The 26,359-nt window shown below is 41.2% G+C and overlaps 1 protein-coding gene across 1 annotated transcript; it reads right to left on the bottom strand.

Annotated features, from left to right (window-relative positions):
* Window positions 1–9: 9 nt before the first annotated feature.
* On the bottom strand, window positions 10–26,359 carry DDX21 (DExD-box helicase 21). The gene is made up of 15 exons (XM_032313690.1): window positions 26,190–26,359; window positions 22,465–22,914; window positions 20,032–20,107; window positions 18,526–18,704; window positions 16,940–17,057; window positions 15,409–15,594; window positions 14,179–14,324; window positions 12,928–13,077; window positions 12,373–12,534; window positions 11,116–11,235; window positions 9,503–9,576; window positions 6,780–6,939; window positions 5,868–6,002; window positions 3,437–3,481; window positions 10–2,605 (listed from the first exon to the last, which is right to left on the bottom strand). The coding sequence occupies exons 1-15, from the start codon at window positions 26,265–26,267 to the stop codon at window positions 2,309–2,311; spliced, it is 2,376 nt and encodes a 791-aa protein (XP_032169581.1). The 5' UTR covers window positions 26,268–26,359; the 3' UTR covers window positions 10–2,308.

Genomic DNA, 26,359 nt, shown 5'->3' with positions numbered 1-26,359 from the left:
CCAAAAGCATACTAGGAAATACTAATATCTTTATTCTGGCATAAAGCAGTATTTTATACATTAACTCAATTTTACAGAAAAAGCATTTTATGTACAATTGTAAAGAAACTGTTGCACAGATAGCTCCAATGTAAAAATGGATCGGATTTTAAAAGTTCATTGAGTTTGATACATTGGAAAATATTTTCTTTGTAGAAAATAGTAAAAACCGCACTTCCCAGGCTAGCCTAACAAGCCCATTAAAATCAAGTAATTGTGGGATTATAGATTTATTAAGTATGGTGTGGATTCCAGGATCCAGGAGAAAGTTAAGCTTCACTTAATGAAACATCCATGTATTCTTTGTATGAAATGAAATTCTCATGAATCTTCCCCTTAATCTCGATTTCTGCCTGAATATTTTTCTGTAGGCTAATCCATAATCCACATCAAGGTTTTAACTGCTCCTTCCTAAAAGACAGGTACCATACCTTATCTCCTTGATAAGGTATCCATTCCTATCCAAACTGAAATATTTTGGTTGTTATTAAAATATTCTCAGTACTTGAGCAAAACCGGAATCTAATAAATTATCATCTACACAGCATGGGAGTGGTCAGTCATCAACTTCTCCTGAATCCTTGTGGCTTGATAGGAAGCCAAGAGGAGTGGGAGGAAAAAGTGGTAAAATGGACAAGTTGATCAAGAAAATAAAGCCAAGAGAATTTCTGAAAACAGAGAAACGTCCCAGGACCGAGGGACAGAACTGAAGTCCCGAGTAAGGACACGCCGCCTCAAGCATCAGAGAGCTGAGCTGGCTATTGAATGCGTTACTGCAAAGGTCACATAGAGTTAGGTTTAAAAAAACCCGATCCAGGGAGAGAAACCAGGGCTTAAAAAGATTTCAATTGTTCAAATGTAATCAAATGAAAACAGGACCAGCCATGTATTTTAACTTCTCCTATCAGCTTATTTCCTGAGATTCTCAGTACAGAATTTCTAGGAATTAAGGCAAGAAAACAATGCCATTCTTGAGCTCCTGCACTGTGCAGAAGTTTGGAGGAAGTAATATTTGAGAACTCGGAGTTACATGGCAAGTGGCTGTATTAAATTCTTCAGTTCCCTCAAAGCAACAACTTAAAATAACCATATAGAGATTGTCCTAAAAGGAAGTCTCCAAGCGGCTAAAACCTTTCAATGGAATAGCAGTCTTACAGAAACAGGTCCTATACAGTGGTTATAGGAACTAGGCCTCTGAGAAACCACACTGGGTCATTCTACCTAGAACCCCTGTTTACCCATTAGAAGTTAATCTCTAGAAACGTTAATGACCTGCTATTTTAAACAGGAAAAGAATGCTTTATCATGTGTCTTCACTTGCTCCTCTCTTTGCTCTCAGAGATGTAGGTTTCCTTCTCACAGGTGAAAAACATTTTCGGTGGTTTCCTGACTCTTGTCAGCGATGCAAATCTCGGCCCCCCCAACTCCCTTAATTCCTTCTCGGTAAATAATGTTAAGCTTCCAATAGGAAGTGGAGTACCTTGTCATCTAGTGCCTATATTATTCAGCCTCTTTACTTACAAAGAAAGTTCTGGAGCCTTCTTAGTACAGTTGGAATTCCTTAAAGACACTTGCTTTTTATTAAAATATTATATATATATATATGTAAATAGATAAAAGCTGTGAAGAATTCACCAAAGCATGAATCACACCTTACATTAAGTTAAAAATATATCAAAACATACATAAGGATGGCTAACCTATATGTCTCCCATCAAATGTATCACCATCCTCCAAACTTAGAGCATGTGCTGCCATAAAATGCATTACTTACCAGCTAAGTTTGAAACCTTGCCCCAAACATGGCTCAGGACTAATTCTCCGAAGACAGGCTACAGGAACACTGAGTCACTGGCAGGCAGGGGGCTGAGGAATGCCAATTACAGAGCCAAGGCTAGACTGCGCACAACCCCTTTCCAGAGACTGCAGCCTTCCCCACAGGTATCCAGGGAAGGACACCATTTAAGTATAGGGACGGTCAACTTAAAAATATGGGCCAACACATGCTTGATTTTTATCTTATAATCTAGAGACAATGTATCAGAATAAAAATGTAATGAATTCATACACCTTTTCAAAAAAGAAACCTGATACAGAAGTTGCAATCATTATAAGAGATTATCATCAGATGAAATAATTTCCACAAAGCTTGTCTCTCTGGGAGAGATGGGGACAAGGCAAGTGGTCAGGAAGGAAACCCATGTGCTTTTCACCTTGTAGGAAAATGAATGTTCAGTTCCATGTTGCTGCATAAATCCTCTACTTCAAATTACTGTCCGAATGCTTTACTGAAACTCCGCTTCTGGCCCTTGTTTTGGGATCTGTTACTTTTGTTGCCACCTCCTGATCGCTGTCCTCTGAAGCCTCGATTTCCTTCCCGCTGTCCCCTGAAGTTTCTGTTTCCTTCTCGCTGTCCTCTAAAGCGACTGCCTTCCCGCTGTCCCCGGAACCCTCGACTGCCTTCTCGCTGCCCTCGGAAGCCTCGGTATCCTTCCCGTGGTCCTTCCAGCTCTGGCTGTTCCGTGGCCACTGAGAGCTGCCAGCGCCGTGAATCATGCCATTTTTCCTGCAGAGAGACGATTGTCTTTTTTTACCTGCTCTTTTACTGAATTCAGTTATAAAAAAAACAACAACAGAAAACCCTTTTTTTTTTTTTGCTTTTTCTCTAAAGAAAAACCTGACTGATAACCTAAGTATTTAAAAGGTCACTGGTTAGAAAAAATACCACCTTCATGGCCTGAAAGCCAGTCCTGGCAGTGTAAAAGAGTTTCCCTATGAGAGGTACCTTCATCACTGTATCATTTATTCAATTCAATTACTCCCGGGTATCCACAGCTATCAATAAGAGAGTAAAACATGCAAATAAACTATATATAAACCCATTTCTCACAGCAGTACTGAATGAAGATCTAGGAATTTAAAAAATGTCTATGTAAACCTCATACAACACAGGGAAAAAAAGCTAGATGTTGTGCACCAGAAAGGAAAGAAGGAAAAGGCAGGCTGAATAAGAAAACTATCAGAGTACAAAGGCTAGGAGAAAAAATACTAAAATTCATGAATTTTAATTGTCTTTTAGAAAAGGGACTAGAGCTGTTGTTTCTCTTTCCATTATTCTGTATTTTCAGCAATGAACACATTTTCTAAAAAAGATCTTCCTTCCCTCCCTCTCTCCCTCTTTTTCTTTCTCTCCCTCTTTTTCTTTTGAGAAAGAACATGACCAAGGGGAGGGGGGAAGGGAAAGAATCCCAAGCAGACTCTGAGCTCAGAGCCTTACACGGGCTCAAGCCCAGGAGCCCAAGATCATGACCCAAGCCCAAGTCAAGAGAACCACCCAGGTGCCCCAGTAATGAACATTTTACAATTTAAATATTCAAAATCCAAGAGATAAGAATACCTGTATTTCTGTTACTGCTGCAGTAGGGACATCAAAGCAAACACCCTAAAAATCAAACAAATGCAAGTTAACCCAGCCTTTCACCAGAACTGTATATGTACATTAAGTGATATTCCAAAAAAACAGGTATTAACATTAAAAATCAGAAACAAAGACTCCCAGTATTAATTTTTGATAAACTTTAGAATAAGACCAATAAATTATACCTCCCAAAGGCACAACAGCAAAAACCCAAGGATATCTGGGACTCAAATATCCTCAAAAAAGGACTCAAAATGACTCAGAACTGACCAGAAATCATTCTTGGCTATCACACTTTGCTAATTCCTCAAGCAGCTATTAGCTACGTTTTAGAGCTGAGGAAACAGAGGTTTGGAAAGGCTGACTTATCAAAGGTCCCCAGCTCATAAGCAGAGCGGGTTTTAAAAATCTGGTCAGTATGGCTCCAAAACCAATGGTCTACATTAAAATACTCTGCCTTCCATAAGAAAATATCTTTAGGATGACCTACTAAAAGTAGAAAAATAAATGATTTTTTTTAAGAGAAAGGGAGGGAGGGGGGAATGGGTGAAGGAGAGAGAGAATCTTAAGCAGGCTCTACACCCAGCTCTGAGCCCAGTGTGGGGCTTGATCTCATGACCCTGAGATCATGATCAAAGCTGAAACCAAGAGCTGGACACTTAACCGACTGAGCTACCCAGGAGCCCCCAAATAATTATCTTCTATTGTTACTTTTCTAGTTTTTCACAATTCATCCTGCTATAAAAAATTTTTTTATTTTTTTTATTTTTTAAAGATTATTTATTTATTTATTTGAGAGACGGAGATCACAAGTAGGCGGAGAAGCAGGTAGAGAGAGGAGGAAGCAGGCTCCCCGCTGAGCAGAGAGCCCAATGCGGGGCTTGATCCCAGGACCCTGAGATCATGACCTGAGCTGAAGGCAGAGACTTTAACCCACTGAGTCACCCAGGCGCCCCTAGAAAAGTTTTTTTAAAAAACTAGGGGCATCTGGGTGGCTCAGTCAGTCAGGTGTCTGCCTTTGGCTCAGCCCATGATCCTGCGGTCCCGAGATCAAGTCCCACATCTGGCTCCCTGCTCAGTGGGGAGTCTCCTTCTCCCTCTTCCTCTCCCCCAACTCATGCTCTCTCTCAAAAAAAAAAAAAAATTTTATTTGAGAGAGAGACCATAAGCAGGGTGAAGGGCAGAGGGAGAAGTGACCCCTACTGAGTAGGGAGCCTGATGTGGGACTCAATCCTGGGACTTCAGGATCATGACCTGTGGCCAAATGCAGACTCTTAACTGACTTGAGCCACCCAGGTGCCACTTCCTCCCCCTCCCCCGCCAAAAAAATCTTAAAAAAAAAAAAAAGTTAAAACACTTTATAGGACAGTAGCAGTGCCATCCCCTCCAATTAAGGAGATCCTATTTCTTGGTTTTCACAAATGTAACTGAACTACCCTGCATGTCACAGGCACTCCTCCCAGCTGGTTGCCTTTAGTTAAAATATTTTGTGAGGAACACCTCATTTCTAACCAATTATAACCCCAGGTAACATGAGATACTGATAGATTTTGCAATTAGTGGGATTCTTCATTCATCTATTTTTTTAAGTTTATTTATTTATTATATCTACACCCAAAGTGGGGCTTGAACTAACGACCCTAAGATCAAGAATCGCATGCTTTACCAACTGAGCCAGCCAAGCACCCCTTCATATAGTTACTAAGTATTTAACACCAGGCACTCACTGGAGTACCACAATAACTAGAATATTGTTTTTGCCCATGAGTACATCAGAGTGTTCTTGAGGCTCTCAGTCAGAAAGCAAGCACAGCAAGGTAAGATTTAGCTCAATAAAGGCATGCCCTACGGACTCAGGTTTAGGTTTTAGAGCTCCAGTTTTAATTTCTGATACTGTAAACATTAATAGATATAACCCACAAAAACAAAAGCTTTTTGGCATCCCCAACATTTATTAAGCACCTAAAGGGGTCAGGATACCAAAATGTTTGGGAACTGCTGTGCTTATGCATACTACTAACTGAGAGCAGGACTCGAAAGAAAGAACATCAGGTTCGGAAAGCAAGATTTTAAATTTCAGCTTTGAATTAAAGATTTTGCATTGCATTCGATTTTGAATAACTTTCAGTTGCCCAATAACCCCTGCTGGGTAGAAATCATCACGGAAGCAGCTGGATATTCATGTCCGGCACGCTGTGCATAGGTCAGGGTAGAGATACAGATGGGGTAGCTGTCAGTGACTTAGTGGCAACTGAAGGTCATGGATGACATGCCCAGAGAAGACTATCTAGACAGCAGAAAGATGCAGCACGCTCACAGAACAGGGAGAAGCCTCCATTCAGTGCTTTATCAACCACATTAAGCTACTGAACCAAAGCAAAGTCACAACAGAGGACCCAACGTTCCTTACCTGCTTTCCTTTGAGAAAAACCATTCCTTTCACTTTGGAATCAATATCCTCACTCAGCTGCTCTTTAAGCTCTTTCCAAGCATAACTAATGTTTGGCATTTCAATTGAGCATCGTAAGATCATGGTCACAAAGCCCTTACAGAAGAAAGGAGAACAAAAATCAGTCTCAAAAACAAACATAACTGATAAAAAAAAGTATCCTCATGTTTCTAAAATATTTCCAGAAAAGTTATTCCTAAAAGCCTATACCTCCCCTCCACGGACACATACACACAAATTAGTACCAGTAAAACTGGGGAAATCACAATAAAATGGATGCATTGTGTCAATGTTAGTACCAACCCAGCTGTGATATTATAGCTTTGCAAGATGTTACTATGAGGGGGAAACTAGGCAAAGTGTAAAAGGGATCTCCTCTCTCTGTTATCTCTTAAAACTACACGTAAACTTAAAATTATCTCAAAAATTTCATTTAAGGAAAAAATCATTTCTCTTTCTAAGTTTCTAGGGAGATTGGCTAAATGTATCATATGCATTTATGTGTTTATATGGTTGGGGTTTTTCTTTCAGGATTAAAAACACTGACATGTAATCCACATACCATAACATTCACCATTTTGAAGTATACAGTTCAGGGATTTTTAGTATATTTACAAGGTTTCAACCATTATCACTATCTAGAATTCCAAAATATTTCTTTACCCCAAAAAGAAACCACATGCCCATCCACACTCAATGTCATTCTCTTTAACTGAGACACTGAAAACTACGAATCTACTTTCTATCTTTATGGGATTTGTTTACATACATCTATCTTCATACAAAAGCTAAAATTGAGATGTCTAACTGAACCCATTCAAACCCTGCTCACACTTAAAATACCAAGGGTCAGAGTTTGACAGGAAGTCTTACTGCGTCTGAGTTGATCAGAGAGCGCTGGTCTACCGATGTGGCTCCTGAAATATGGGCCAGAGCTGCTGCCAAGGCTTCCACAGCTCCCTTCTCCTCTATCAGTTTCTCTGCTGATTGCTTGAAGTGACTGATGGCAGTGGGAGGCACAGAATCCAAAAGCCTATGGTGTGATTGAGTGTATTTGTTAAGAGAAAGGAGAAGTGGACAGATTGCATTTTCAAGGCAACAGCATTTCAAGATAAACCAGTAACTTTCAAATCTTTCAGATCTCTAACATGTCATTTTCATGCGAGGTACAGACAGAATCATCACATTTCTGTACAAATAAATCCACTCCTTTGATTATGTCTAATCTGACTTTACTATCAAAAAACAAAGTTTCATCCCAAGAAAATAAGAGAAGAGGATGTTCACTAGTGTTAATTGTAATACAGAGCATAAAATGTGCATCGATATGGACTGATTAAATAAACCATGGAACAGATACAACAGAAGTCAGTCCATGCTGCCACTGAGAGTGTTTTTAAATAAATGTTGAACATTTCTTACAATAAGCATGTATTCCTTTTAGAATCAGAAAACACTACAGCTATTTCCATTCTGAAATAAAAGGAAAAAAGACTTCCAAATCACATTAAAAATGATATGAACTTTTTATGAGAATACACATTTGTTAGAGAGTCACTATTATCTTGGTGATAATAAATGTCACATCTTCAAAGGAGGTCATCCAGGACAAGGATAAACAAGGCCACATGAGGCAGCCTCTTTTGGAAGGGCTGCCCCTCTACAAGACATCTTTTGGCATTTGTCTCTTTTCTCCTTCCTGGCCACCTAACCCCAAATTTCCTTATCTAGTGTACAAGGAATCCTGTCTACAGAATTATTTAAATAGGCCATGTGAGGGACGCCCGGGTGGCTCAGTTGTTAAGCATCTGCCTTCAGCTTGGGTCAAGATCCCAGAGTCCTGGGATCAAGTCCCACATTGGGCTTCCTGCTCAGTGGGGAGTCTGCTTCTACCTTTCCCACTCCCCCTGCTTGTGTTCCCTCTGTGGCTGTGTCTCTTCTCTCTGTCAAAATAAATAAATAAAATATTTTTAACTAAATAAATAAATAGGCCATGTGAAAATAAACTTGAAAATTACTGAGTTATATTATTCTCCTTTGGAGACCTTTCTTGAGCTACTAATTAATATGCCAATGTCTAGCATTTCCTCTAATCATAAACTCCCCCATTTCTATGCCCAGTGCAGAGCCCAATGCAGGGCCTGAACTCATGACCCTGAGATCAACACCCAAGCAGAGATTAAGAGAGGATGTGGAGAAAGGGGAACCCTCTTACACTGTTGGTGGGATCCAAGTTGGTGCAGCCACCTTGAAAAACAGTGTGGAGATCCCTTAAGAAATTAAAAACAGAGCTACCCGATGACCCTGCAACTGCACCACTGGGTATTTACCCCAAAGATACAGATGTAGTGAAAAGAAGGGCCATCTGTATCCCAGTGTTCATAGCAGCAATGGCCACAGTCGCCAAACTGTGGAAAGAGCCAAGATGCCCTTCAACAGACAAATGGATAAAGAAGATACAGTCTGCATATAGAATGGAATAGTACGCCTCCATCAGAAAGGATGAACACCCATCTTTTGCATCAACATGGACAGGACTGGAGGAAATTATGCTGAGTGAAATAAGTCAAGCAGAGAAAGTCAATTACCATACGGTTTCACTTACTTGTGGAGCATAAGGAGTAACACGGAGGACATTAAGAGAAGGAAAGGAAAAGTGAAGAGGAATCAAAGGGGAAGATGAACCATGAGAGACTGCACAACTCTGAGAAAAAAACAGGGTTTTAGAAGGGTGGTGGGGGATGGGTGAGCCTGGTGGTGGGTATTAAGGAGGACATGAATTGCATGGAACACTGGGTGTGGTGCATAAACAATGAATCGTGGAAAACTGAAAAAATAAAATAAAAATTAAAAGAAGAGTGTGCTGCTTAACGGACCAAGCCACCCAGGTGCCCCTCCCCCTATTTTTTAAGATAAGCATTACACATATTTATAATAGTTATGGAAAATAGTTGAAAAGTGATGCTCAGACTCAGTGGTTCTTAAGCAGGGAATGTAGGTCACCAGCTGGAAACACTGGAATATAGTCAGCACCTTCTGGTTTTCATAATACCAAGCCCACACACCCCCTCCAGAATATACTATACAGCCAGAGATGCTAAACAACTATCCTTCAACTTGTAGCACAATCTCACCAAATAGTTCTCTTGCCCCCAATGCCAATGACAAACACTGCTAGTTAACCTAATCTTCACCAACCAGCGATACCTTAAAAAAATAATCAACTCGTTCCTACCATGGGGGACTAGAACAATGACAACGTGGAATATAATCTCTGGCCCTAAACTCTCCCTCCACGTGGGAAGCACCCACGCCATATCTAATGTACACTTCCTTAAAATGCCCAGACAAACCCAACTATCAGTAGTGGTTTCCTCTGGTGGGCAGGACTGGGTAGGGATGAGTACAAGTTAGGATTTTTATTTTGTAGAATTTTACTTGAGCACAGTGTGAGTATTTGTATAACAAGTAGGTTGTAAATAATTTTGAGAAATAAATAAAATAAAATCCAAAAGACTGAATCTCATTACTGTACAAAGTCAGGCAATAAATGGAGTAAGTCCTACCATAGACCACGGCAGTAGTGGGAAACGTACCTGATGGCATCTTTGCTGGAAGCTTTTATTATCTCTGTTGCAGAAGGAACCCCTATTCGCTTAAATTTAATTCCCTACAAAAAAATGAGCCATAGTTTAATGTACAATCTGGCCATCAACTGTTTCCATTGAGATTAAATCCCCCAATTTTTTAATATACACTTATTACACATTTAAAAGATAAACTTTAAAAAAACAAAAAGATAAACTTTTTTATCTTAGAACAGTTTTAGATTTATAGAAGAGTTGCAAAGGTATTACTCCACTGAGTTCCTGTACACTACACACAGAGTCTCCCTATTATTACTACTACAGTACATTTGTCATAGCTAAGAAACCAACACGGCCACCTCACTATTAACTGAATTCCAGAGTTCATTCATATATCACTAGCTTTCCTATTAATGTCCTTTTTCTGTTCCAGTGACACCACAACATCAGGTATCATGTGTGCTCAGTCTCCACTGATCTGTGGCAGTTTGGGCCTTTTCTTATTTTTCATGCCCTGTGACAGTTTTAAGGAGTGCTGATCTTAAGGACAGCTGGTCAGGTATTTTGAAAAATGTTGTCCCTCACTGTGAGGCTGTCTCTGGTTTTTTGCATGCTTAGACTGAGATTATGGGTTTGAGGGAAGAAAACCAGAGGCAAATGCGATCTCATCACATCATTCTCAAGGCATATGCTTATCCCTGATGTTAATATAACCACAATCACCCTAGCCGGGGAGTGCTTGCCTGCCTTCTGCAAAGTTAAGTGCCAGCCTCCTGCTCCTTTAGCAAGTCACCAAGTACAGTCAGCTCAAGGGGAAGAGGAGAGCTTAATCTGTCAGAAAAATCAGTCTCCTCTCTCCCATTTTAAATTTATCCTTTTGGTTTTTTTGTTTTTGTTTTAAAGATTTATTTATTTATTTATTTGATAAGGGGGGCAAAGAGGTAAAGGGAGAGGGAGGGAGAATCCTGAAGCAGACTCACCACTGAGCCCAACACCAGACTTACTACCAGGACCCAGAGATCATGACCTGAGCCGAAATCCTGAGTCCGGGACTTAACAGAATGAGCCACTCAAGTGTCCCTATCCTTTTGGTTTTTAAGCAATTCCTATAACCCCTTAATCTGCATTTAAACTATCTGGGGTGTGTTCACGTTATCATTGTCTAAAAACTGCCTTCAAACATAAAAATAGCCTATGTAATTGTAAATATGAGAAAACAGAACCACTGCTTTCTAATGCAAACCTGTTTCAAAATGTGCTTTATATTGTAGGACAGTGTATAAAAAACAACATGCATGCGCCTGGGTGGCTCAGCTGGTTAAGTGACTGCCTTCGGCTCAGGTCATAGTCCTGGGATCGAGTCCTGCATGGGAGTCTGCCTCTCCCTCTGCCTGCCCCTCCTACCCTCGTGCAATTTCACTCTCTCTCAAATAAATAAATAAAATCTTTAAAAAGAAAAACAACAACAACAACAATTGCACCTACAAGTTTTCAGTTATGGCCACATGCTAGAAATACATACAATTTAAAGTTAATGTAAACTGAATTAAAAAAACAATTAAAGATTGACTTTAGAATTCAATTCAACATTTGCTGAAAGAAGGCTAAGAAAATAGTTTTACCGCTTTTTGCTCCACTTGTGCTAACTGATATTCTTCCTTGTGCTGATAAAAGCAGATGCAAATCCCCGTCCTTCCAGCTCTTCCTGTCCTCCCAGAACGATGAATGTAGGACTCCACGTCCTATTGAAGTAAAATACATGAGTGATACTGAACAAAAAAAGACAAAGACCTGAGTGGTCTATGCAGAGGCAAGTATGGTGGTTCCCTCGCATTGCTAAAGTAAAAATTGTCACAATTTTTAAAATCTCTGTAGCAGAGGTCCCTAACCTATGGGCAAAACTGCAAAAGGCATCTACATAGTGCTATGCTACAGAACCACACATGTCATTTCAATCTTCAATTTTCTAGTAATCAGCTAGAAGTTTCAATCAATAACTTAATATATCTCCAAGTTGTATCACCTCAGCATGCTATCTAGAGGAAACAGCTTATCACTGAGATATTTTACATTTTTTTTTAAGTCCTCAAAATCCAGTGTACATAATAGAAAGTTTAAAACATAAAAAAAGTCCAACGTGTACTTTCTACCTCAAGCACACGTCAATTCCGACAATACCCAGAGCCTGACCGCTAACGTGGCTGTGGTCATTGTACCGGACAGCACAGCTCGAGAGGCTCCTTTAAACAGCATCTGTGTCACAAACCCATTGCACTGTCTTTGTAAGAACTGGAGCCTCCAGAGTAATCAGGTTACTTTTCTCTATCATTGTAAACAACCTTTTAATCTTGAGGAATCTGCCAATTTGTGGGGATCCTCATGTTGGAAGTGACAGGAACAGAACAGGCTCCTTCAGACCAACATTTATCAACACGAAGCACTGTCCTCACCACGTAACTCATGCTTCAGGGCCCTCCCTCAGAGTTCCCATCACCCACAAAGCCAAGCAGTTCTAACCATGGAGACTATTAACCCCAGGCCTTTCTTTCCTTTCGCTATCCTCTAGCTCATGAGTTTATCCTATCCCCACCCTGCCTAAGCCCTACCCATCTTCAAAGTCCACTCAAACACTCACTATGTGAGCCTACCAAAACTCCCTCCAACCAGCAACCATCTTTCCAACCTGTGGCCACTGGCCATGCTTCCACTCAACAGTCAGTTCTGAGGGAAGGACCTCAGAAGAGACTGGTTCTGAAAATCACTGTAGCATCCCAGCACTCAAGAGACAGCTATCACTCACCACATGAAAGTAAGTGATACAGCCTCCTCTTTGTTTTAGTACCCCAAAACACAGTAAAATTGTAGTACAGAACACTTACCTTTGGTGGAGAACTCTGTACAACCAGATCAACCTCAGGGATGTCTAACCCGCGAGCGGCAACATTGGTTGCAACCAGAACTCCAAAATCACCATTTCTAAAGCCTTTCAAAGTGATTTCTCTCTGCTTCTGAGGAATATCTCCATGTAATGACTGGGCATCCTGCCAAAGAAAGAAACTGGCCTAAGAACACCAGAAGCAACAATACAGGACCTATTAGCATCACACATCAGGCCTGTAAAGATATTTGATATTTATATTTTGGTGATACTTCCACTGAAAATACAGCAAAGGGAAAAACATGTCCCTGACATGGACAAACCTCAAATTTTTTTCCCACTCCATGGTCATTAAATCAATGTCCAGGCATACTTACTAGATGAAGGATGCCAGACAAGAGTGATCAAACCTACTTTGCCCATGTAGCCTTGGGTGTGAGCCACCCTTTCCTCACCTGTGAGGAGACCGACTGATCAGGTAAGCTCTAACATGTAAACAGGGCCTATCAGTTGAAAGAGGCTTCCTCCCTAAAGGAAAGGGAGGGGAAGAACCAACCTGCTTTATGGCCACATTCTGTGACAACTCCTGGGCTTCTTTCTTGGTTTCGCAGAAGATGATAGTGCGCCCCTGAAAACCACTATATACTCGGATCACGTCCCCAATAACTGCTGCCCTTTGAGTCCAGTGGCACTTAATAGCCAGATGCTTATGAGAGAGGGAAAAAAGATGTGTTTAGTGACGCCTATCTGGACCCTGAAATCACCCGCTCAATGCTACTGGGGCTAGAAGCAATTGTTTAAGCCTAACTAGAGCAGACCACTGCCACCACCGTGCAGGGACAACACACACAAGCACACACAAACCACTGAGACAGAGAGCCGTCTCTCTCTCTCTCTCTCTCTAAAGTCAGTCTTTTTAAAAGGTGGGGTGGGACTCCTTTAAGAGTCTCTCTCTTGGTTTTGGCTCAGTTCATGATCTCAGGGTTGTGAGATCGAGCTCCACAATGGGCTCAGCCCACAGCATGAAGTCTCTCTCCTTCTCTTTCCCCCACTCTGCCCATAATCTCACTCACTCTAACAAATAAATCTTAGAGAAAAGAAAAAGCAGAGAGTTTTTTCCCTTTCTCTGGTTTCTCTATTTCCTTTCTTTTCCCTCCCTCCTTCCCTTCCGTCCTTCGTTTCTCTTTCTCTTTTAAGTAGGCTCCATGCCTAACACAGAGCCCAGCACAGGGCCTGAACCCATGACCCTAAGATCAACGAGTTGGGTACTCAACGGACTGAGACACCAAGGAGCTCCTGGTTCCTCCATTTTCTGAACTAACTAGGAAAATGAAGAAAAAGAAACATCATTCCCTTGATTCCTACAGGAAACCAAATAACTGGCAAGGGAAAAATTTCTGAATGTTTTTCCTTTTCTCCACTTAAAAATGTGATTAGTCTGTTAGCCTGTAGGTCTGTCTATTACTTGGATGAAAGGAATTTTATGCTATGGATCCTTTAACACAAAGTATTAGATTTCTCTGCTGCCCTCAGAGTGTTTAAGTTCTAGGTGTAATTTCTTTTTACTTACATAATTCAGACAGATACAGATTCCAAAAGATTCTGAAGGCAGACCATCAGATTATGAAATTTAGAAAACACACATACCACATACAACTCAAACAGAAACAGATCTTTACTTGGCTCTTCACGTGGATTTAGTATTTATCTGGAAACCAGTGTATATTTGCCAGTCCTAATACCATCACACAGGGAAAACATGACATACAGTTTATTACTAACTCTAGCAGCTGAATGAATCACTCACCTCCACAGTTATTGCCGTTTTCTGGGTCTTTTTACCAATCAGGTCCACCTGTTCATATGTAGATTTCATGTATTTCTTAGCAACATTATATACCCAATGAGGGCAAGTGGCAGAAAAAAGCAATGTTTGGGGATTGTCTTCTGAATCTTTGGAGGGAAAAAGTCAGTATGAATAACCCGAATCAGCCTACCCATATTCCACCTCACCCAGTTCTTCCAGAGTCCATCAACATGCTAGAGCGACCATGGGAGGCCACACCAAGCATTGAGGACATAAAAATGAAAGACATAGAGAGTCCTAATGGGCAAAGAAATACTGCCCAAGTCATTGATGTGAAGGAGACTTGAAACACCAAAGGTACTTTAGAGTAATTTTGCTTCCTGACCATTGGCCTTCATGCACAATGAGGGAAATCTGTCTATTATGAGATATAACTGGAAAACACCTGTTCATCAAACCCAGTAACCATCCAGTTTAGATCACTAAGCAAACATCCTACAATAAACACCAGAATAGATTCTATACTCATCTATACTCTCTAGCAGCTCCTCAGTCTTTAGAGTTTCGGCCTATTCATTCTTTAAGGTCAGGTACTAAAAAGCTCCTCTACCCCCCCCCCTTTTTTTTAGTTTGCTCTTTGAATAATACTGCATTTTCATATATTTCAAATGGTGGTTTAAGTAGATAGAATCCTTTGGAGAGCAAATTAACCATGTACATTGAGAAGCACGAACTATTTATACCTTTAAACTCAGTAATTCCATTACTGGACACCCATCCTAAAGAACAAATTCCAAATACGGAGATGTGAAGGATGCTATATGCATAAAAACATCTGTACGCAGAATTATCTGTATCCTCTCAAAATTAAAATATATACATGGAATTAAATCATGGCACAACCTCTTCATGAGAGTGTTAATGCCAAATTTTTATATGCACAGTAAGATTAAAATTAACATACACACATATGTACGATAGTACAAAGTCAGGAATAAAGAAACCAAAAGCAAAGCACACCAACTAGCAGATATGAAATTTTTCTTCTCTTACTTTCCCAAATTGTCCCCATTATAGATATGTCATAAATCATGATTTTTTAAAACTTTAAGTTTTCCAAAATAAAATAAGTCACTCCCCAACTTAAGGTTTCATTTAACATTTAGAAGCCTGCTTAATCACCGTTCTTCCTCTAAGCCCTTCCAGCAGCTCCCTGAATTTGGAGCTTACCTTTCTTGTATGCCACACTTAAAATCTCTTCCACTTGATCAGCAAACCCCATATCCAGCATCTGGTCAACTTCATCCAGGACAACATGCTTAAGTTTGGTGAGATCCAGCTTGCCATTCTGTAGGTGGTCTTTGATTCGACCTGGGGTCCCAACCAGGATATCAATCCCATTCCGCATGCGTTCAACTATAAAGAACATCAATGATAAAACATGCTGGGTTTTTAAGTCCTTTTATTAGTCCGGGGTACCAGTTAAATACATTTTTATTCTAAAATACTTATTAACCAAAAACACAAGGTAATATGCTAAGTATCAAAGATAAAGATACTCAAGGAGAAACTCAAGATAATCTAGGGGGAAGAGGTAAGAAGTGACAGTCCAGTGAATTGTGTGACATAACAGAAAAAGACGGGGTGCAGGATGGAAGCACCAGGAAAGAAATTACTTCCCTGGTGGTGGAAAGTGCCAAGGTTTCACAAACAAAGTGAGAACGAGGATCTTAAAGAACTTTATATAAGGTAAGCAGGTATGGAGAGAATGAGACCAGGCAGAAGGGCAAGTATTTCCAGAAGGTCTAGAGATGTTCAGGAAAATGGAGTCCAGTATCATGATATCATTATATATATATATATGTGTGTGTGTGTGTGTGTGTGTGTGTATTTATATTAATTATATATTAATATATAACATTACATATTATTATTATATATATCATTATATATATCATTATACTGTCATTATAGGTGAGAGGATAATGACGCAGCTTTTTGTTGAATTGTCCTTACAGTCCAGGGGGTACACTGGGTACTCTATATACATTAGCTAATTCAACCTCTCAACACCATTACCGGATGAGTTTAGTAACCTTGTTTTTTCACATGAGCAAGTGCAGAAAAATCAAGCACCTTGAACTTAAAATTACACTGTGAGCAGAGGCTAGATTCAAACATAGACTTTCCTGATGCCAAAGCCCAGTTCACATAACCAAAGCTGAGAAGAAAAAACCATGAGCTTTACGTGGCAACTGCAACATTTTTAATGCCTTAAGTGCTTTCCTGAAATTATTTATCTGCTCTACATAATGAAGTTTCAAGGTCTTGAATTGGTTAAGTAATGGAGTCCTACAATAGAAGCCTGTATTGCAACATTTGGCCCCTGGGCCCAGAAGAAAGAAGGCCCACCTACAGCAAGAAAGAAACAAAGACCCCAGAAGAGGCAGATTCACCGTCCTTGACAGATAAAAAGAGTAACTCTGAATCGTGACTTTCTAGTGCCAAGGGCCCAAATGGACTCTATCCTCTTAGGTTCAGTAACAGATCTTTATGGCCTTTAGATAAACATAGGTAAGTAATACAAAAATCCAAGTATCTATATGTGGGATCTGACACATCATCGTGTATGACCGTGTTCTGGACCATCTTTAAACAATGACAAAGAAAAATGACTAAACCACGGAAAGCCAGATGTCGAGGTCTGAGAAATCCAACCAAGGTTGGTATTTTTCCTTCCCTCACTTTTGGATTTACTTACTCTGACCTCCATAGGGAGTTCCACCATAAAAACAAGCCACTGCCAGCTTTCTTGTGATGTCACTGAAGTCTCTGCTTACTTGATTTGCCAACTCCCTCGTGGGTGCAAGAACCAGCACCTGGAAAGGAAAACCTAATTATTGAATTCAAAGTACTATGCAGTAGTTCTTCACAAATCTGGAACTGACCAGAAGGCTCAACTCATCCTACCAAGTATTTTAAAAAATCTATTATATGCTTTGCAATGTACTTTGTGTGGGGAAGGATCATAAATGTAATACAGTCCCTGACAAATCCACTCAGAAGAAAAGTCTGTGATCCTACCAACCTCAAGGGACATAGGGCCCCAGCATGCCATGCTCCAGAAGGGTTGCACAGAGCAGGCCCAAGGGACTGGGGAGTTTTCTGGAGCTGCTACTACTTAAATAGCATTGCAGGAAAGAAAAAACTTGAGCAAGGAGTAACACTGCTGATAATAACAACCTTAACTATTCTTTGAGCTTTTACCATCTCAGGCTCTATTAAATGCTTACTATGCATTATTCTCACTTAATTCTCACAAGTTACTGACCCACCTACAATTGTATTGTACAACTGTACCTACAATAAACACACAAAAGATTTTGAACCAAAAAGCTAAGAAGCAAAACCTAGACTTAAAATCAGACAGTTGGGCTCCAAAACCAATAGACTGAACCTTTACACTACAGTAAACTGAAAGTAGAACAAAGACGAGTTAAGGCAGGAGCAAAATGGTGAGGAGCTTTGAATCCCAGAGCAGTCTGAGTTTGACCCAACAGGACACACAATATGAAACTACTACAGATCTTTAAGTATGGTAGCAGCATGAATCAAGTATGATTTCAGAATATTCACAGATTCATCAGATAATTCATCCAACAGGTATTTACTGAATACCCACTATGTGCCAAGCTGGAATAATTCATTTGTTTAATGCTGCATTTGTTTATAGAAATAAGCAATGAATGAATGAAGGGTGGCAGGCCAGTAAACAAGTGAGGCGGGACCTGAAAGTCAAGTGCACAAACCCATAACCAAGAGGAACACATAGGCATTTCAGTGAGGTTAAGGTTTGCCAAATGCCAGGTTCTCCAGAAATGAACCCAACAAGTACCATCCTGACAAGGAAGTTTGGCCTCTTCACCTCTTTGAGTATGCCTCCTTCTACTACCTCCTACCTTCTACTACCTCCTTCTACTATGCCTCCTTTGAGTATGCCTCTCTACTAAAACTGCTTTCACCATCTAGGTAAAAATGGTCAAAGACACCTGAGCAAACCCGTAAGCCCCAGGGACATCTAATAGTTTAAAGGGAACACAATGAGGATTAATAATACAGGTGATCACAACCATGGGGCAGATTATAGTATTTAAATATATAGGGTTTGTGGCCAAAAATCTTAAAAGAACGATACTGCTTTAACTTCAAATAAAAATCTGTAACAGATAAAAATAAAGACTTTAAGGAGAACCCAATTAAAAACTATAGTATATGATGAAAGCAATGCCTAAAAGGTTTTTCTCCTGTGCAGATATGGAGCCTGGGGTCTATGTTAAAGAAAGTTACCTGAGGGGCACGGCCTCTTTTCCGGTCTTGCAGTTCTCCCTGAAGCTTCTCAACCAAAGGGATGGCAAAAGAGAATGTCTTCCCAGTTCCTGTCCGTGCCTGTGCAATTAAGTCTTTTCCACTATAGACATGGTGAAATGTCTTTGCTTGTATAGGAAACAGGAAGGTCACCCCACGGGCTGTGAACAAATTAATCATGTTAGCTGACACTACAGTTCTTAAAATCCCGGCCATGCTTCTGGTCCTGCAGAATTAAGGAATTCTACCTTCTGCTCAATATCTACAAAGTCAGGGGCATCTCAGTGGCTCAGTCATGAAGTGTCTGCCTTCGGCCTGGGTCATGATCCCAGGGTCCTGGGATCGAGCCCCCCATCGGGCTCTCTGCTCAACGGGAAGCCTGCCTCTCCCTCTCCCTCTCACCCTGCTTGTGTTCCCTCTCTTGCTGTGTCTGTCTCTGTCAAAAAAATAAAATATTTAAAGAAAAAAAATCAGGGGTGCCTGGGTGGCTCAGTGGTTAAGCCGCTGCCTTCGGCTTGGGTCATGATCCCGGGGTCCTGGGATCGAGCCCCACCTCGGGCTCTCTGCTCAGCGGGGAGCCTGCTTCCTCCTCTCTCTCTGCCTGCCTCTGCCTCTCTTGTGATCTCTGTCTGTCAAATAAGTAAATAAAATCTTTAAAAAAAAAAAAAGAAAAGAAAAAAATCAATAAAATAAAATAAAAATCTACAAAGTCAGGTTCCAACGCATTCTGGTAGTGAAGAATCTGCTGGACTAAAGAATATCAACAAACTTTAAAGCACCAAATTAGAGTAAATATTATTTTAAGAGTTTAGTCACTTGTCATGAATCTCATCCGTAGGTCAAGAGAAACCCCCAGATCAGGTGCTCTGCAGTCCAGACTATGCCACACCTGATTCAGGAAACACCTACTCAAGCGTCTGTGACTGACTAGCTCAGTCACGGGCACACTGCCAGGCTGAGTGCTGGGCAAGGCTGGTATCATGAAGAGATGTCTCACCAAGTGGGAGAGGATAAAAAGAAAATATGAACATGGCAGGAACCATATACTTGCACCAGTACAATTAGTCCTCACATCTCTGAATACACATACTGGTTTGAATAAAATTGAATCACCTATTTAAGAGGCAGTAAGGAGGGGAGCCTGGGTGGCTTAGTTGGTTAAGCGTCTGTCTTTGGCTCAGGTGATGATCCCAGAGTCCTGAAACTGAGTCTGCATCAGAGCCCCACATTATCGGGGTTCCCTGCTCAGTGGGGAATCTGTTTCTCCCTCTCCCTCTATTCCTCCCCCTCCACTAGTGCTCTCTCACTTTCTCTCTCTCAAATAAATAAAAATCTTAAAAAAAAAAAAAGGGGGGGGGCAGCAAAGCCATCATTAGTACAGTCCTACACTGTATATACATATCTACTGCATTGTACGATTGCATATATTGTCCTTTATCTCAACAAAAACAGTGGAGTACAATTATACAATATTCCCAAAAATATTACCTTTGAGAAGTTTAATAGTCTGTTCAGATATGGGAAAATTAGAGAAAGCTCCTTCTTTTTGTTCCACAGGTACTTCCTATCAAGGAAAGGGCCACAGAAAGAAATCAGTAACTTCACACCTACAGGTAATCATTGAGAAGCCTTCTGAGAAAGAAACAAAAGAACCAAGTTCTAAAACATCTGCTGCAAGTCAACCAAAAATGCACAGAAACTCTGGTAGGTAAATCAAGATCCAAAAAGGAAATATAATCTGTAAAACCCTAAGGAAAGAAAATCTGTAACAAATATATACTGTACATATACTACGTGTGGGTAGTGAAGGCAGATTCAGTCTCAACCAAGAACTATTCCGTTGCCAACCCACAGCAACAATATAGAGTATCCCCCAACCCCTTATCCACAGGGGATTTGTTCTAAGACCCCTGAAACCGTCAGAGGAGTACGGAACCTTTATATATACTATGTTTTTTCCTATACATACCCATGATAAATGTATAAATTAGGCACAATAAGAGACTAACAACAATAATAATAGAACAATTATGTATGTGGGATCCTGGGGTGGAGCCCTGTGTTGGGCTCCCTGCTCCGCCAGGAGCATGTTTTTCCCCTTTCTCCCTCTCCCTCAGCAGCTCACCTGCTGGTGTTCACCTGGGCTCTCTCTCTCTCTCTCTCCCCCTCTATCTCTCTCAAATAAATAACTAAAAAGTATTTTTAAAATCTCTGTATTTTTCCATTTCCCTTCAGATATCCTTTTTGACCCATAGATTATTTACAAATACACAGCTTGCTTTACAAATGTTTCAGAGATTTCTGTTGTTTTTCTATTATGTCTAGTCTGATTACTATTTTCAGGAACAGATTGATTTCAGTTATTTTAAGCTTGGTCAGGGGCTCCTGGCTGGGTCAGTGGATAGAGCATGTGACTTTTGATCTCAGGGTCATGAGTCTGAGCCCCACACTGGGGGCAGAGTTTTTTTCAAAATAGGGTAAATTTGCTTAGTTTTTAACAGGACAGCAAATATAAGCAACAAAGAAGGATGAATTGGGACACCTTTTCCTTTGGCCATTCTTTAATAGAAAGACAGCTGGTAACAAATTCTCATATGCTTCTTCATATGTCCTCGTATACATACCCATGATAAGTTTATAAATTAGGCACAGTAAGAGACTAGAAACAATAGTAATAGAACAATTATAACAATATACCATAATAAAAATTATGTGACTGTGGTCCCTCTTCCTCTCAAAGTATCTTCCTGTGCAACATTCACCCTTCTTGGGATGATGAGAGCGGATAAAATGCCTAAGTGATGAGATGAAGTGGGGTGGATGACACAGGCATCACCATGCCGTGGCAGGCACTATTAACCTTTTCTGACAGTGTGTCAGGAAGAGAACCATCTGCTCCTGAACACGGTGACAGGAAGTAACGGAAACCCTGGAGAGCGGGCGCCTGGGTAGCTCAGTTGGTTGAGCATCCGACCTTGATCTCAGCTCAGGTCATGATCTCAGGATGGATCGCAGGAGATGGAGCCCTCCTCCGCTATGTGCTCACCACGGAGTTGGCTTGAGATTCTCTCTCTCCCTCTGCAACCCCCCAACCCCGCTCAAGCTTTTTCTGTATCTCTCTCTCTAACATAAATAAAATCTTCAAAAGGAAAAAAAAGGGAAAGGGAAGAAGAGAAAAGAAAAAAAAAAGAAACTGAAACCCAGGAAAGCAAGACGTCAGATCAGGGGGGACTACTGTACTGCTGCACAGGTCATTAACTCTTTTCCACAGCCACATCTTCCACATCCATCCACAGAAAATAAGGAACAAACATTTATGACAAAGTAGTCACTGTGGCATTATTTGAAAGTAAAAAATCTAAATGTCCAATAGCAGAATTAAGTGATTTCTAAACATTTATATGATGGATTATGAAAGTGTAAAAATATTTAATATTTATAAGTGGGTCAAAGTGGTTGAGATTCTCTCTCCCTCTCCTTCTGCTCCTCCCCACCGCTGCTAGCACACACTCACTCTCTCTCCCTCGAAAATAAAAATAAGTAAAATCTTAAAAAACAAAAACCAAAAGGAGTGGAGATCAAGAGTTGCATGCCCCACTGACTAAGACAGCCAAGCATTCCTCACCCACTTTTTTTTTTTTTTTAAGATTTTATTTATTTATTTGACAGAGATCACAAGTAGGCAGAGATGCAGGCAGAGAGAGGGGGGGGAAGCAGGCTCCCTGCTGAGCAGAGAGCTGGAAGCCCATCCCAGGACCCTGGGATCATGACCTGAGCCGAAGGCAGAGGCTTTATTTAACCCACTGAGCCACCCAGGCGCCCCTCCCTCTCCCACTTTTAAATAAAACCAGTAGCAATTACCTACTTACTTATCTGAAACAATAATGAAAGATACATTCTACACACTAAAATACAACCTACCTGCTCTACTTCACTGTTACTTTCTTCCCCTGGGGTTTCACTGGAGTTGGAGACGGGTCCAGAATGAGGGAATCCATTCTTCAGTTTGGGGCTTTTCTCTCTAATTTCTCCATTCATTTCCTTTTCTTTCTTCATCTTCTTGGGCTTAGGAGCAACTATTTCTTCTTCAGAAGGTTCTTCATTTTTTACTGCCTTTTTGATTTTAGGAGAAACAACTTTCTTTTCGATAGTCTCCTTTGGTTTTTTCACACTTTTGGTTTTAGGAGAAATCATGTTATCCTGAGATGGCTCCTCTTTCTTTTTTGCCTTTTTGGATTTAGGAGAACTCAAGTCAACCTCATTAGACTCGGCTTTCTTTTTAACTTTTTTAGCTTTGGGGGAAATAATTTCTTCCTTTACTTCTGTTGCCTCTTCAGTCTTATTAGATTTTGGCTTCTCTTTTTTACCTTTCTAAAAAAATTAATAAAGAAAATAAAACTACTGAGCAAAGCATGTATACATTTGTAGGATACATCAATTCTGTATTATTTCAAGATCACATAATTATGAAGAACACAATTTGGGGGCATTTTTCAACATCTGTACTTTCACCTTGAAATTAAGTCAAAACACTGCTTTTTTTAGTACTATTTCTTAGCTATCTGGAAATAAGTACCATGTATATCAATGATTTCATCAGCTTAGAAAAGAATGCCTCTTGTTATCTATTCAATTCATGTTAGTTAAATAATTTGCCAAGCTTTCACAGGGGATTTTGGGGTGGCTCATGGGATCCTCAAGGCTCTAAACTACATATCTATGACTACAGAAAGTGATCAAGTACATTTTATTTCTAATAGAGTATTAAGGCCATATACATCCACAGATGGACAACACATTTCTTTCTCTGCTAGAATTCCTGTACAGGTAAACAGGGATCCATTAATACCTGTCTTGGTTATCTGACAAGTGCAAATGAATTTACAGACACTTTACGAACCAAAAATCTATAAAACTCCACAATATATCACTCCATGTGTAAGAGATGTATCTAATTTAAGGGGGGGGGGGGCTTCACAGCAGCAATGGCCAGTCACCAAACTGTGGAAAGAACCAAGATGCCCTTTAATGCACAAATGGATAAAGAAGATATGGTCCATAAATACAATGCCTCCATCAGAAAGGATGGTCCATAAATACATGTCTCCATCAGAAAGGACGGTCACCTAACTTTTGTTATCAACATGGACGGAACTGGAAGAGATTATGTGAGTGAAATAAGTCAAGCAGAGAGAGTCAATTATCATATGGTTTCACTTACTTGTGGAGCATAAGGAATAATACGGAGGACCTTGGGAGATGGAGAGAAGTGAGTTGGGGGAAATTGGAAGGGGGGGAAACAAACCATGAGAGACTGTGGACTGAGAAACAAACTGAGGGTTTTGGAGGGGAGGTGGGTGGGGGGTTGGGTGAGCCTGGTGGTAGGTATTATGGAGGGCACATATTGCATGGAGCACTGGGTGTGGTGCATAAACAATGAATTTTGGAACACTGAAAAAAAATTTAAAAAAATATATCAAAAAGGACATAATTTCATAGTGATCCGAAGGGGCACATGCACCCCAATATTTACAGCAGCAATGTCCATAATAGCCAAACGTTGGAAAGAGCCTAGATGTCCATCAATGGACGAATGGATAAAGAAGATGTGAGACACACACACACACACACACACACACACACACACAGAGAGAGAATGGAATACTATGCAGCCATCAAAAAATGAAATCTTGCCATTTGCAATGATGTGGATGGAACTAGAGGCTATTATGCTAAGCAAAATCAGAGAAAGACAATTATCATATGCTCTCATTGATATGAGGAATTTGAGAAACGAGACAGAGAATTATAGGGGAAGGGAGGGAAAAATGAAACAAGATGAAACCAGAGAAGGAGACAAACCATAAAAGACTCTTAATCTCAGGAAACAAACTGAGGGTTGCTGGAGGGGAGAGGGGTGAGAGGGAAGGGGTGGCTGGGTGCTGGACACTGGGGAGGGTATGTGCTATGGTAAGCACTGTGGATTGTGTAAGACTGAGGAACCACAGGCTTGTACCCCTGAAACAAACAATATATTACATGTTAATAAAAAAAAGAACATTTCAAAGAAAAAAAAAGGGAGGGGGGAAGGGTAAGCATTATTACAAGGAAATGGAATGGGTGAAACCTCCAAACTAAACCAAACCCAGGACTCCTACCTGAAATGTCTGACTTTTTCCAACTTTTCATAATTAACTTAACATAATTAACTCATTGAAAGTTAATTACTTAATACTACGGAAACTAAGTAGACAGGTGCTGTAGCCTCTGTTGAAATCTTGATGAAAGGCCAATCCCAGAAGTATGATGATTATTACATTTAGCTAAAATCTGCCCCCTAAAACTTCAGGCCCCACTTCTGCTCTCAAATCATTAATGAGGGTACTCTTTCCCACATCATCATCTTTCAAAATTTGAAAAATAATCTGGTCTCCCCACAAGACTTCAGTTTTTTCATCCCTAACCCAGGGGTCTCTTCTGGAATGTAATGGGGTTTGGCCAGGTGCCTCTTCACTTGAGCATCCCACAACTGAGTATCTTCACTGAAGCGGAGCAGGTAACCAGGACCTCTCCACCTGTGGGGACAAGTCTGTGCTCCCCCGCTTCCTACAACGCCAAAATATTGCTGTTGTAAAAGCTCTCCATCAAAAAGACCCATGCAGGGACGCCTGGGTGGCTCAGTTGGTTAAGCAGCTGCCTTCGGTTCAGGTCATGATCCCAGCGTCCTGGGATCGAGTCCCACATCGGGCTCCTTGCTTGGCAGGGAGCCTGCTTCTCCCTCTGCCTCTGCCTGCCACTCTGTCTGCCTGTGCTCACTCTCGCTCCTCTCTCTGACATATAAATAAAATCTTTAAAAAAAATTTTTTAAAAAAGACCCATGCACAGCCAAGGAAAGGGAATTCTAAGTTATGCACCATAGGAGTTCAGGGACAATCTTTGCTCTCACTGACAGACCTTATCTCATAACAGAATTGGTCACAAGTTGAATCACTAAGGAAGTAACAGTAAAGATGTAGACAGCGATCAAGGTAACTTAAGACCACTACACATCGCCGACCTCTATCAAAAATACGGTGTACACTCGGCACAGCAACACATCTTTATATTTCCACGGAAAACCTGGTCCGTAGACATTAAGGCGACTACTTCATGTTCTAAAGGCTGCTGGCCGGAAAAAACTGTACCTCCCTTACTACTCAAGCGTCACTGCAGACGCCGCTCACGTGTGCAGGTGGAACTGAAGTGCGGCTATGTCTAGTCCAAAGCTTCAGTCCCTACCTTGACCGGCAATTCCCTCCGCACACGCTCTCACCCCCGGAATCAGGTGAGGGCCTCCTGAGCCAGCAACGTGGGGCCCGAGGCTGCACAGAGCCTGCACATCTGAGTGCCCGACTTTTGGGCATTCAGACTCCCGGACCACGTGCGAGCGGCGCTCAGCGGAGCGCCAGACCGCCGGGGCCGCTCGCTCGGCCCCCACCCGCGGAGGGCACGGCCCCCTGGCACTCCGGCGGTCGACCCCACGCTGGGCTCTGGACGCGCCAGGTCCGCGTGCGCGCCACGGGCTCCCAGCCCGGCACCGCACCCCGCTTCCGTACCCCGCTCCTCTCAGCGTCCCGGGTCCCGCGGCCCTCGGTGGCACCTCTCACCTGCTTTCGCGGTACCTCCACGTTTTCCATGGCCGTGTCTGAGTCCAAGTCCGCGTCACTGAGGAGTTTGCCCGGCATCGCTCAGCGCAAGCAATTGAGGCCGATCGGTCAGGTCCACCGCGTGGAAAGGAAGAGACGGTACCACCCGTTTGGAGCGCCCACCTTCGTCA

The sequence above is a fragment of the Mustela erminea genome, chromosome 14 (genome assembly GCF_009829155.1).
Source record: "Mustela erminea isolate mMusErm1 chromosome 14, mMusErm1.Pri, whole genome shotgun sequence".
NCBI classification, from domain to species: domain Eukaryota; kingdom Metazoa; phylum Chordata; class Mammalia; order Carnivora; family Mustelidae; genus Mustela; species Mustela erminea.
The sequence above is the reverse complement of the archived record's forward strand: the minus strand, read 5'-3'. Positions and strand labels throughout refer to the sequence as shown.